This window comes from Pleurodeles waltl, chromosome 10, assembly GCF_031143425.1.
Source record: "Pleurodeles waltl isolate 20211129_DDA chromosome 10, aPleWal1.hap1.20221129, whole genome shotgun sequence".
In the NCBI taxonomy this organism is placed as follows: Eukaryota; Metazoa; Chordata; class Amphibia; order Caudata; family Salamandridae; genus Pleurodeles; species Pleurodeles waltl.
Genome location: NC_090449.1, coordinates 802,760,095 through 802,774,315, shown reverse-complemented (window position 1 = coordinate 802,774,315; position 14,221 = coordinate 802,760,095). Strand labels below are relative to the sequence as shown.

General features: G+C 42.8%; 1 protein-coding gene across 1 annotated transcript in view; it reads left to right on the top strand.

The window, feature by feature from the left end:
* The window catches only part of DNAH11 (dynein axonemal heavy chain 11), a 2,866,633-nt gene that overhangs the window by 2,814,605 nt on the left and 37,807 nt on the right, over positions 1 to 14,221 (top strand). The window contains exons 78-79 of the mRNA XM_069211469.1: positions 4,164 to 4,346; positions 4,504 to 4,619. Coding sequence (XP_069067570.1) covers positions 4,164 to 4,346; positions 4,504 to 4,619 — 299 coding nt within the window. The remainder of the gene's footprint in view (positions 1 to 4,163; positions 4,347 to 4,503; positions 4,620 to 14,221) is intronic.

The following is a 14,221-nucleotide window of genomic DNA, read 5'->3' as shown; positions in this document are numbered from 1 at the left end:
TGCCCTGGGCCCCAGTGCAAGCAAGTAAAACAAGGCAAATTATACACCAGTCTAATTTGGCCAGTTTTATTGGCCAGTTAAAGACCGACATCATCAGAGTACAGTGGGTCCTTCACGCCTCCCTCAGTACCAATAGAACTGCTGAACTACTGATAGCTGTGCCCCTGGATTCACTCAGTCACGTGACCTGCACACAGACAGATCAGCACTGTACACTTGACTGTCCACATCTGCAATGGGTTTTGATGAAGTTCTGTCTCCTATGGTGCAAAAGGTCAGTTGGTTAAATGGCTATTTTTGAAGCATGCAGGCAAAACGTTGGTTACAAGTTCAGTTATGTAGGAATATATTCATTCAGAATAATAAATCCCAGGTTAGAAACTGGATGTCTTTTCTAATAAGCATTAGATTCTGCACCCAATCTATTATTGTTCTTAAAAATATCTTGTCGGTCCATTCTAACTAATCACAATTAAGAGAAAGTATCTCCTTAGGTAGAAATGTTGACCTAGTTTCAGTATTTCTCTGTGATAGACCAAGCACTTTAAGGCGGCAGAAGGTACTCCCTTACTTTTGTGTTATTTATAATCATATTTATAAAGCACTAGTCATACCGACGGGGTTTCGGAGCTCTTTGGAGCAATAAATTAAACACTGCAACAGGGAAGAGAAATTAGCCCCCCCAGACCCATTAGTACTTAAAACGTTGTCTGCAGCTCTTGCGTCTGCCTAAAAAACATTATTGCCAAGGCTTGGTGTCTCGTTGCCCTAAGCCGTTCATTAAAAGACATCGTAGTGCAAAGCCTCCATTTTTATGCAACTTGCTGCCCCCTGGCTTTTGTCGCGGTCGTTAATTCCCAACATTTCGATGAAGTGCCTCACTTTTAGGAATAAGTCGAGGAGACCCCGAGAAGCAATTTAAAATCAATTATAGAATGATACGGCCACCTAACAAGCGACAAGCATGCAATTAGTGCCTCTTGCTGCATGCAGCATTTGTGGCATGTAACGACTACTGTGTGTGGCAGTGCTGTAGTATGTGTGGACGGCTGTTGTGTGGTAGGAAGGACTGGTGAATGGGGGTGTCAGGTAAGTGTAGGAGTGTATGTATGTTATCTGTTGGGGAGTGGGGGGGGGGGGTTCTAAGCACAAGATTGTCCCCTGATCAACAAGAAAGCTCCGCTTACACGGGACACGTTGGTGTCTTTTGTACCGTGACCTAGATGTGGTGAAAGACTGAACCTCAGCTACAATTCCCATCTTCCTCTTTGAGGTGCATATAAAGAAAGAATTGTTTCTGTGGCTTTTTTTTTTTTATGTCTGTATCACAGGCTGAATCTACTCTCTCCATGTCTACGGGTTGTTTTTAAGTGTCGTATGTAACCAGTATTTACTAGTATCATATTAACTCCACTCAACAGACCAACCTCGAAATGATGGAAGGCTGCACCAGCTAATCCATCCTGTCAGCATGTGGCAAGAAGGATGCATTCCGATACAAAACAAGGGAGGTGCTGGGAGGGTGGAAGCAACCACAACAGGAGGGGGGAAAGCAACACGATGAGAGGGAGGGAGCAGTAACAGTAAGCGGGAGGATGGAGTTATGAGGAGGAGAAAGAAGAAATAGTACCTGAAAAGCAGCAGACTGGCACTATAAGGTGAATTAGTCTGTGCTTGGTCTATGCGACACACATAAGAAAGGAAGTGATGCTTGGTGTGAGATGGCCAATTAAGAGCCAGCCAGGAAGAGTGACTTTGAAGCCAACAAATGGTAAGCAGTGGGCAGGCTCCAAGTCCTTTACTGTACACAATATGGCTGCCTTTCACCCCTATGAGGGTAGCGCTTTGGGCACCCCTTCCAGTAGAAAAAGACAACAATCTGTGAGACAGGCAGATGTCATGGCACACACACATATGTGTTTGTCCATGACAACCAAAATCAGGGATTGATACATTTTTACAGATGGGGCACTTAGGGAAGGGGTGCATGTCCATCTCAATGCAAGGGAATTTTCCATCACAACGCACCCCTGAAGAAATGTTTAAGATATAACTACAAAAACCTCAGGTTTTTCTTTCACTCAAAGAAGTTACATTTTGAAGCATTTCAGTGTGGATCGGAGTCATAATTAGTAGTGACATATGTTTGCTTGAGTCATAATAGTTGCTTTATTTCATTCAAACAAAGGGTGCCTCCATAATATTTTCAGGAGCACAACTCGTCCTGTTTCACTTACTGGACGGACATATCCACTCTGTGGTCATACTTTTTCAGAGTAGCTGCATATGTACATTTATTCTTCTTTTGTGGGCTCCCTTGAGTTTCTTAAAATGCTGCCCCTAATATTTTTAAACACACAGGTATACATTTTAGTCCCCCCCCACACCACTTGGCGATTGAACATTTGCATGATATACACTAGTCAGAGGTAACTGATTGGTCCTTACTGGTTTGTTTAAAGTATGATTTTAACACCCATGATCATTACTTTATTCACAAACAAAAGCATCTGAACTATATTATTGTTGACACTGGTAATAAGCCTGTGGTGATTATATCAAAGCTACTCATAGCATACAGTAACCATACTGAGGCCACATTGATGCCAAGCATCTTGTTCTAAAACGCATCCCAGATATCCTGTGTGTTCAAAATATATTTTGCAGGGTTGCAACATTCTCAAGCCAATAAAGTCACCTAAAATGTTTAGCTTTTTCTCAGGCAGACTCTTGAGATGGCAATTGATAAAGAAATTGTGGTTACGTGTGCTACTTAAAATGTGGTAAGCTGTTATTGACTACACCCATCAGGTGTGAAATGCAGTATTATGTCCTATGTGGCTTGCTACATTGCCACATGACACACGAATGCATTTTGTGGCAACTGCAACACGGCACACTGGAATGATTGATGGTAGAGTTGAATAGGTGGTAAATTATGCTTTAGTGGCTCAGTGCTAATAGCTCTATTATTGCAGCAGCCCACCACACCATAAACAACTTTCAGATGGATTTGATGATTCCTAAGCATGGAAATGGTGTATTTTACAAATAAAATTCTGTATAGAAAGAGTCACATTGGCTTTTCACACAATGGGGAGAATTGGCACTGTGCATTGTAAGCCACGGAGACAAACCACATAGTGGGTGAAATACCAACCTGTCCCCACAACTACACAGCAACGTGGCGTGATGGGAAATTTTAAGGCTATGGCTTGCAATACCCTTGGTGGTGTACAACCATGCAATCAGTGCAGAAAACCATACTTCTGCTTCATACTCTAGAAAGCTTTAGTGCTAATGGGGAAATTGCAAGGGTAATCTATGCTCTCTTTGGATCATTACTTGGAGTTGTTTTTTTTAAGTTTGCATGAGCAATGTTTAGGTAGTCTGCACAGATATCCATGCATGCAGATGTTGCAAGTAATCCCAAGCTGCAGCCACCCAATTAGGCCAAGAGCCATCAAAGCCTTGTCACTTGCTCCACAGAAACAAAGTGGGAGGACCAAATAAAACTATTGGTTATTCACGTAGGGCAAGTTGGAGCCATGGGAACCAGCATATGAAACGCATCCACAACTCACAGTGGTTTGTAGCACATTCAGGGTTTTCTTCCTGCATGTCAGAATACTAGGCCTGACCGGACCATATCTCAAGCACATGCACAACCAGATGGGGCCCAGTCACACATTCTCAGAGCAGAATCCTGTGGCGCACCCCAAATCAGCTGCATGTCAGGAAGAGTGGGAGGCCTATGCCTGAGAGCAGCCTCAAACAGGTGTTCCTTACGGCCAACAGATTGCTAAAGAATAGGAGGATGTTTGGAGTGGCAGCTGCTTTATGCACTCTGCTTGGGTGGGGGGAGCTTGCAATCTCAGATTTTAAAATCTAGTAGTCCTGTCTCACAAAATGAGGAAGAGATGGGTGGAGGTAATTTAAGTTATAAAAATAATATGTGTAGAACAATGTATGCCAGAGTGCTAGCAGGTTTCTAGAAATAGACTGGTAACTGACAAAGCAGCTTGCATTGCTTTCTCAAAGAATTATCATGTGAAATAGGCCCAAGTATCTAGAGTGGGTGGATGTGTATTAACGTCAAGTAAATTGGTTCGACCATGAATCTGTCTAAAATGGACTAATGTAAAATTTGTACAATTCCCTAGGTAAAAAATGTGCTGGATGATATTCTGGAGAAACTGCCTGAAGAATTTAGCATAATGGAAATAATGCAGAAGACGACAGAAAGGAGCCCTTATATTCTTGTCTGTTTCCAGGAGTGCGAAAGGATGAATAACCTAATTCGAGAAATACGCAGATCATTGAAGGAACTGAACCTTGGTCTGAAGGCAGGATAACATTTATTTTCTTTCTATCGATTTACATTTAAAAGTGTATGGTGATGCTTTGTTTAGATATAGAAGAAGGCGTCTAATTAAATTCTTAGACAATGGTAAGTAAGGTTTCTAAAGATCCTAATAATAACATGCTGTTTTTATGCTGCAGGGAGAACTAACAATTTCTGCGGACATGGAGTCCCAACATTCATCTTTGTTTTACGACAATGTACCAGATTCCTGGACCAAACTCTCTTATCCATCAACTCAAGGATTAGCACAGTGGTAGGTGTCATTGTTGTTCTGTATTAGACCAATGATCACATAAGTTTTCACACTTAGGACCTCATTTATGAAAAATAAGTGTTTACTGCTTTGAACGATCTAGAAAGAACTATTTCAGCTCCGGTGATGTGGAGTCAGACCATATAAATAATTATGAACTCTAAGCAGGGCTTTTATACCATGATCTCCCTTCCCGTAGGAGTCTTGTGAGGTACACTGGACACCAACAAAAAGGTGTCAATGAGGATGAGCTACATTTGTGACTTGTAAGGCCACTGGAACTATGCAGTAATGTACAACCAAAGTATGTTGACTAAATTATGTGGCACAGAAAAGGCCAATTATGCAACTAGGTTAATCTAGCAGCATACTACTTGATTACAGGCAAACAGTGTCACAATATTGACTAGGTATTTGACATTTGAACACAGTGATATGAAGCAAGTCCCGATGTAGACAGGAAATAAAATAATGCAAAAACTAAGATTCTATTCAAAATATTATTCACAATATTTCATGCTATCTTGGCGGAAAGCACCAGAAAACCATGTGATTAATTCTGCCATTCTCTAGATTATGGGTAATTAAAAAATGTCAAAAATTAATGTTAAATAATATGCAAAGCTAATAAGGCTTAAAATGTGAATAAAAGCAAACATTCAGTAGGCAATCATACTTCAACATGCTAGGCCTGAAATATTTTTGCAGTGACATGAAATAGTTAACTAAGCAAAAGCACTTGTGGTAAAAACACAGGGCCTGATCTTGAATTTTTTAAAGAGTTTTTTTTTTCTCCATAATCAATAGTTTTAGCGCAAAATGTTTTAGTTTCCTTTATACATATGTTTAGAGTTCTAAAAAGACAACTGTTAGCTAACAAACAGACTTGTTATTTAGAAAGCTGGATATGAAGTTCACACAGAAGTGCAGTCTTGTGTGGAAGAATGAATCATAGGAAACTGAATGAGTTATAAGACATAGTTGCGGCCTTACAAACTCCTGTATGAAGATTATTGTGCTCCCGTGAGAATATGAGGAGTAAATGAATTTCCACGGGTGCATTGAAAGCTGATTGGTCGACTGAAGAAAGAAGAAGCAATATGAACTTGCAACATCTATTTTGTCTGGCTCCTGACTTGTGTGTGTTCCTAGAGTAGGTACCCACTTTACCATATTCCTTATTCCATTCCCTTATACCACATTGCTCTGAAACTCCAAGTTTATTGAACCTCTCTTCATGAGAAGGTCTGCTTTGATTGATTACTGAATTATTGAGCTGATTTTGGTGCTGAAGCTTTATGATTTCTCTCAAATTCAGAACTCTTTTTGGGTTGCTGGACTGACACCTTTGATTCCTTCCCATTCCTAGAACATAAATTCATTCTTTTATGGAACACACTTAATACATTTATTATGATTTATTGATTACTTCGATTATTGGCAAACTAGTGACTGAAATTGAAGAACTTATATGATGATTTTAATAAAGGTATAATACTAAAATATGTGATTAATAAAATCCCTTATCTCATACGAAAATCATTATTGACTGAAGTAGACTAGAGATTGTGATGATAGTTTAATGTGATGTACAGCTCCTTTTTAATCTTAGCCAATCTCAAAGATCCATCAACCTGACGGCAATGGGGGTTAGCCATGATGAACAGTAAACCGAAACCTTAATTGAAACAATACCCACTCCAGCAGAAAAGTTGGTAGCAAAAAGACAGTTTACATTAAGAAAGAGGAGCTGTGATTAATTCCCCTAGTTTCGATTAAAGCCTATATCCTAGTTCAAGGCCCAAATTTCAAAGACTGATAAGGTGCGATTTCGAAGGAGGTTGCAATATTGGAGGTGTGAGTATCAAAAGGGTTATTTGTCTTTAACAAAGACAAATAACCCTATTGATACTGGTTTATTTGTCAAGGACACAATTGTCTTTGTTGTTGTTGAGATATTTATGCTTTAGTGTATGCCTTTTGAATGAATTGGTTATGGGTAAGTGTTTAATGTTGAAGCGGGTATTGAACTCCGAACTAGTCCAAGATCCCAGGATAGCTAGATTGTTAGAGAAATGAGTTGATTTTATGTTTTTTTCTCATCTGCTAAAGGTTTGTAGTACAGATACTGAGGTACCATTGACTGCACAATTGAGATAGGGACACCAATTGTTGTGATTGTTCTAATAGTGATTGATGTTACTGAAACCTACTGCCCAAAGGTGAAGCTGCGCTGATTAAGGTGATTTCTACTGGTCTAGATTTAATTTGCGAGTGTAAATATATTTTTCTGTGAAAAGTCGGAGGGTGTCAAAACCTTAATATTCTGATTGATGAATCACTTTGGTTTTCTTTATAGGAGCAGCCAACGTATATGTTTATATTTTGTGTTTGTTTTGAGAAGTGAAGTTGTGTGTACAAGAAAATCGGAAAGGAGGGTGAACCAGTTCAATGAGTTGCGTCAGCAAGAGCTGCGCTGGGATTGGACTGTTGGTATGAAACACTGTGCTGTGACTTGTTGAATCTAGAAAACAATTGACGTATATGGAATAAAAAACTGAATCAAAGTACTGAAATATTGAATTGTTTTTCTTGTTTATTGTTGATTTATGCAAAAAATTAAGGTCCATATTTATACTTTTTTAGCGCTGCATTTGCGCAGCTTTTTGACGCAAAAACAGCGCAAACTTACAAAATACAATTGTATTTTGCAAGTTTGCTCCGCCTTAGAGTCACAAAATAACGCAAATGCGGCGCTAAAAAAGTATAAATATGGGGCTAAATGTTTTAGGGATTTTACGAGTTTTGTGAGAGGTGATGTGAGAATTCCCGTGGTACACCAGCACATTACATGGGGTGTCACATGTTTATGGCTTTGTCAATGGTGCAATATCACCAAGAATGAGGGCCAGTTAAGATTCCAAAAATATGTTACTTTTGAAATAAGAATTATTGAATGGTTTGGGAAAAAAAATTATAGGAGATGAACCTACCACCTATACCTACATATTACGAAGTATTAAATGCTTGGGGAAAACATCACATGCTACACATAAAGAAAAATATCAAACAAGGCTAAAAGTTCTGCAGAATTATGCAGATGCTCAATGGGAGAAAGGCCAGCAAAGATGGAGAAAACGCATAGAACGTACCCAGCCATAACTAGAGGGAAGAATAAAATGAACAAAACACAGAAAAATGATGAGAGCTGCAAATAAACCAGACATTGATTCAGAGGATATTTTGGAAGCGTTAGAGGTGCCACATTCTGGTGGGCTGAGGCTGAGCCTTAGCTAGGCAGAACTCACTACTACTGTCAGGGGTGGGTGATTACACTCACTGTATAGCCTGCACTCACCCTTGCTTATCGCAGGGGCAATGTGTAAAGCAATTGCACAACAATCCCACACAATAATCACGCTCTGCATCACAAAAGAGACTTCACACGAGGTGTATGTAAATAAGTGTTGTATTCAACACACACATTAATTAAGAGCATAAATAACGTGCAACTCTGGGTAGGAATCAACAATAGAAACAACACTAGCAGTACTAGGCCCAACTTTGTTAAAATGCCATTTGCAGTATGCACACTTGAGAAAGAAAAAAAAAATTCCCTTCCGGCACCCACATGAGGTGCCAAACGTCAGCACAAGTGATTACTCAAGCTCAATTACATACAGCCCTAGAGTGCACCCTGGATCACAATAATAACAGCAATATGTAGATACTGAGCAATGCAGAACTTTAAATTAGCTCCACGGGCTGGATGCGCAGGTAAAATCTAAGATCAACCGTGCAAGTCCTCTGGAAGAATTAACATGTCTGGCAACACTGTAGTACAGTGTAAATCACCCGCAATCGTTCCCACACTCTCACCCCACATCGCCAAGCGGTGTCACAGATATCAGGTGAGTCATAGCTTATGCATTCCCATACATCGCTCCCAGCACCCTAATGCAGTGCACTGATATCCGGTAGGTTAGCTGTTACTGCACTTAATGACCCCCCACACACCACAACGCTTGGGCCCTAAAACCTTCCTCTACCCTCCAACTGGCCCCTACTACCTGACTCCCACTAGCTGAAGAGCCAAACAGCCTTTCCCCGGGTATTACGCCACACACGGCTGGAGTCACTCTTGTTGAGGCAGTCTGAGACAAAAGGGGGTTGGGGGGACGAAAGAGACAGCAGCAGAGCAGATAATAGACAATAGATGGAGGTTTGGCCACTTCTCAGGAAGTTCACTAAGAGGTCTCTGTACCGTGCTTTCCGGTGCAGGCTCAGGTCTGCAAAGCACAGGGGGAGGGTCGTTGGGGGACACACACTGGTCACAGTGGCACCAAGTTAGGCACTCTATTACACAATAGTTAAAAAATCCCACACCTCCGTGAGGAGGCACAAAGTCTGGGGCGCAGTGACTTGAGAAGCCCCAGACAGTCCCAGTTGCACACAAGGAGATATCAATCGCCACCTCCCTGGATGGAGGCACTACTTTGGGTGCGCAGTGACTTGAGTCGCATCGGACGATTCAGATCACAAATACAAAGTGCTCAGTGCCGTACCTCTCTGAAATGAGGCACAACGTCCAGTGTGCGATGACTTGAGCCACACCAGACAATCAAGTTAAACACACAAAAAGGATACCACTCCCATACCTTCCTGGAATAAGGAATAATGTCTGGTGCGCGATGACTTGAGTCTCACCAGACAATTCCAATCGCTAACACAAAGTGCTCAATGTCATACCTTTCTGGAATGAGGCACAATGCCTCATTCATGGTGACCTAAGACGTACCAGACAATCTTTGAGCATGCATACAAAGTAATCCAATGTTGTGCCACCCTGGGAAGAGGCACAATGTCTGGTGCGCAATGACTTGAATTGCACCAGACAATCTGGCTAAACACACAAAAGACGCAAGTTCAGTGGGGCCGCTCGAGGTAGGATAACGCACTGTTCCTGGGATGCCCACACCTTTGAGAGTCATCACCTATGACACAGACACCACACACAATGAGCATGCAGTCAGATGTTGCATGAGAGAAATGCAACACACTTGACAAAGGTGGGTCCCGCACTTGTGTACTGGCTCACAACAAACCAGCTGCTTATGCATGTTGTGGTCCCATGATGAAGGGCCACACTCCTTGAAATGCGGGCAATACTTTGAAGGCACTGCACCAGGCAAAATCAGCCTCCATATAGTATACTTGCTTCAGCGCCGACACCACTGCTGCCTGATGGAGTCCAGCCAATGATGCGAGTACACTTGTAGAAGGGGTAGGTCGCTCCCAGGATGTCTTTGATGTCCTTGAGACCTCCACAAAAGAACAGAAGGCATATCATTGTACACTTGAAGAGCACACTCCAGAGTGCCACAGTACAGCGACCAGTTTGCCCAGGCCAACCACAACCACAGGCCAACCACAATGTCCTAAGGGTGCGTGGTCCCTTTCTGGGGGCAAAGTACTCCTTGTGCACAACAGAGTCCTCTGTCAGTGTGCACCACATGGTCTAGTGTCTCCGTCCCACATTCCTGAAAGCATAGCTCTAAGTTGCTGAAGTGCGGTACCAATAGATATACTAAAGTGTGCCTTTGAAGTTGGGGGTGGTGCAAAGCTTTACCCTTTGAACCACAGATGTCTCCCATAAATGTCAGTCCTGTCTGCCATGGGACGGTGGAATGCAGATCGTTATTGTTAGACCTGACAGCCTTAGGGTGGTCACCCCTAACTTTTTGCCTGCCTCCCTCCACTTTTGAGATACTGTTTTGGCTGGTTTTTAGACTCTGCACACTTTATCACTGCTAACCAGTGCTATGCTCTCTCCCTTTAAACATGGTAACATCGGATCACACCCAACTGGTCTATTTAATTTACTTATAAGTCCCTAGTAGAGTGCACTATATGTGCCCAGGGCCTGTAGATTAAAAGCTGCTAGTGGGCCTGCAGCATTGATTGTGCCACCCACTTCAGTAGCCCCTTAACCTTGTCTCAGGCCTGCCATTGCAAGGCCTGTGTGTGCAGTTTCACTGCCACTCCGACTTGGCATTTAAAAGTACTTGCCAAGCCTAAAACTCCCCTTTTTCTACATATAAGTCACCCCTAAGGTGTGCCCTAGGTAACCCCTAGGGCAGGGTGCTGTGTGGGTAAAAGGCCAGACATGTTCCTGTGTAGTTTACATGTCCTGGTAGTGTAAAACTCCTAAATTCGTTTTTACACTACTGTGAGGCCTGCTCCTTTCATAGGTTAACATTAGGGCGGCCCACATACATTGTTTTGAGTGGTAGCTGCTGATCTGAAAGGAATAGGAAGGTCATATTTAGTATGCCCGAATGGGAATACAAAATCCTGCTGACTGGTGAAGTTGGATTTAATATTACTATTTTAGAAATGCTACTTTTAGAAAGTGAGCTTTTCTCTGCACTTAAATCTTTCTGTGCCTTACAATCCAAGTCTGGCTGGGTTTAGTTGACAGCTCCTTGTGCATTCACTCAGACACACCCCAAACACAGGATACTCAGCCTCACTTGCATACATCTGCTTTTTGAATGGGTCTTCCTGGGCTGGGAGGATGGAGGGCCTGCTCTCACACAGAGGACTGCCACACCCCCTACTGGGACCCTGGCAGACAGGATTGAGCTGAAAGAGGACCTGGTGCACTTCTAAGCCACTCTTTGAAGTCTCCCCTACTTCAAAGGCACATTTGGGTATAAACACAGGGCCTCTGCCCTACCACCTCAGATGCTTCCTGGAGAAGAAACCTGAACCAGAATCTGCACCCTGACAAGAACTACTGCTGGCTGCCTGAAGGACTCACCTGACTGCTTTCAGAAGAGGACTGCTGCCTTGCTGTTGCCCTACTGTCTTGCTGCTCTCTTATCTGGCTACAAAAGTACTCTACAAGGGCTTGGATAGAGCTTGCCTCCTGTTCCCTGAAGTCTCAGGACCAAAAAGAGTTCTCTCCTGCAGCTGCAATCCCTGTGCAGCGAAAATTCGACGCACCACCTGCCAAGAACGACGCACAGCCTGCTCGCGGTGAAAATTTCACTGCATGCAGAGTCCGGAACGACGCAGCCCGACTTCGCAAACAGAATATCGACGCAGAGTCAGCGATGTGACCGGAACTACAACGCACAGCCCTACTGGATCGACGCAAGCTGACTCAGAACGCCGTCGCCTGACTTCCTGAGAGGAATCGACGCAGCACCTGCCGTGCGGAAGAAAATTCCATGCATCGCCTACCAGAATCGACGCAGCTGCTGTGACTTCGCTCAGCAAGCCCAGGATTCCACGCATCGTCCCTGGGGCGTCTGAAAACCCCGCAACCCGAAGAGGATCCAAGTCCGTGCGCCGGAAATCAACGCAACGTCTTCCCCGAGTGAAAAATAACAAACCAAGTCAGTGTGCGAAGGGCCGAAACCGACGCACACTCACAGTTTTCCACGCACCTCCTCCTCCGTGGCCCCTTGCCACGATTTTTCAACGCAAACCAGGTACTTTGCCTTGCAAGAGACACTTCTTGTTTCTAGGAGAACTTAATACACTTTTTATTGCTTTTACAGTAATCTTTTAACTCTAAAGACACTTGATATCACTTTCGGTGATACCCCTACATTTGCTTATTTCATCTTTAATCGTTTTGACCTGCATCTATTCAGATAAATATATATTTTTCTAAACACTGCGTGGTGTAATTTTGTGGTGTTATATTGTGGTATTGTATGATTTATTGCACAAATACTTTACACATTGCCTTCTAAGTTAAGCCTGACTGCTCAGTGCCAAGCTACCAGAGGGTGGGCACAGGATAATTTGGATTGTGTGTGGCTTACCCTGACTAGAGTGAGGGTCCTTGCTTTGACAGGGGCTAACCTGACTGCCAACCAAAGACCCCATTTCTAACCGTTATCTTTAGTGGGGCCATGATCTGGCTCCGAGAGGCCAAGTGTCAAAATCTCTCCCTCCAATCTATCCAGCCAGGTCCTCAACTGGCAGAGGCCAGTCATTTCAGGTGCCCAAGTTTTATGGCTATCACTGGGGAACGCACAGATGTGCTTTTCCCAGCCTCCAGTGAAATGAAGGTGGAGTTAAAATGCACCAAAAGTTTTTAGAACATAGAAATGCTCACTTCTTAGAAGTGGCATTTCTAAAGCCTTACTGACAAAATGGCTTTTCCTGTGGAAAGGGGTTTGTCCTTGTAAATCCAATGGTAGTAAACACCATGAGGCTACTCCACTGCAATCCACTGTTGCAGCTCAAGATGAACTGTAACATATCCCCATCTTAACCTATAGGCAGAGGTGTAGTGAAAACACGGATGGATATTCTTTCACTACATGGGCACGTGAACCCTAACGCACGCACGAGCCTGCAGGGGCAGGATGTCACAAGTTAAAAGACACCACACAGGTGCACGTGCATGTGCATCCATTCACACCTGATGTGACAGGCCAAGTACATAACAGCACATCAGTGTGCATATGTGCACATACTGGCCACTTTCCTGGCTTAGGTAGAAAGGCACGCGCTTTCATGCTGTATTCACAGCAGGAAAGCATCTAGGGCCCCAAAGGCACTTAAAGAGACAGCAAAACTATAGAAAAAGCAAAAAGGTTGGGGAAACATTATTCGCTGTGCATCCACCACCATATGTGGCCCCTGTTACAAACAATGAAGGTGCTTCGATTTCTGGTACTACAGTTGCTACTGCCCCTGTTGAGCCAAATGCGAGTCATTTTGAGAGACCATTAGCTGTGACACAACCTGTTGTAAGAAATATTGTACCTGCAGATGTTGGAACTGTTCCTAAAGTGAAAACTACATGTGTTACTACTTCTATTGTGACTGCACCAGCACCCACTACTACAGCAATAAGCGCTCAGCCTTTAGAGATCCGAACAGCATGTGAACCTATAAAAATCGTCCTGAATAATGTGCTTTAAGGAGCTGTTGGGGGGAGCACCTGCGACGGCGTATCCTGACATTGCAGAATTCTCTTATTTTTGCCTGGACACCACCGCAAACAATTTAATAATTAAGGGAAGTGGGAAGAATTGTCTTTACAACACCTATAGCATTTAAGTCAATGGTAAGAAGGACTAGCATAAGGTGCAAAAATGTGTGTGCTGTCTAAAACAGGGAAGGTCTAAATAGTGTTTAAGCTTGCCGAGAAGGGCTAGTGTTTAACCAGGCTAACATTTGGGCCTCGGTTTTTAGTGCAGAGTTGCTAGGGCTTCAATAAACAAATTTAACCTAGGGCCAAAGTGCTGATATGCAAGACCAGAGAGAACTGAGCAATGTGCAAATTTGCAGAAAAGGTGCTGATATTTAACCAGGATAACATTTGAACAGCAGTCTTTGATACAGAAATATTAGGGTTACAATAGGCAATAATAAAGTGCTGATATTTAACCAGAAAACACTTGAGCATTGATTTTTTACGCAAAGTTGCTGGGGCTACAATAAACAGGTCTAACTTAAAGTGCAAGACCAACAATCATTGATGTCCAAAATCAGAAGGGCCGAAACAATGTGCAAATTTGCGAAAAAAGAGCTGCTATTTAACCAGGGTAATTTTTGGACAGCAGTCTTTGGTA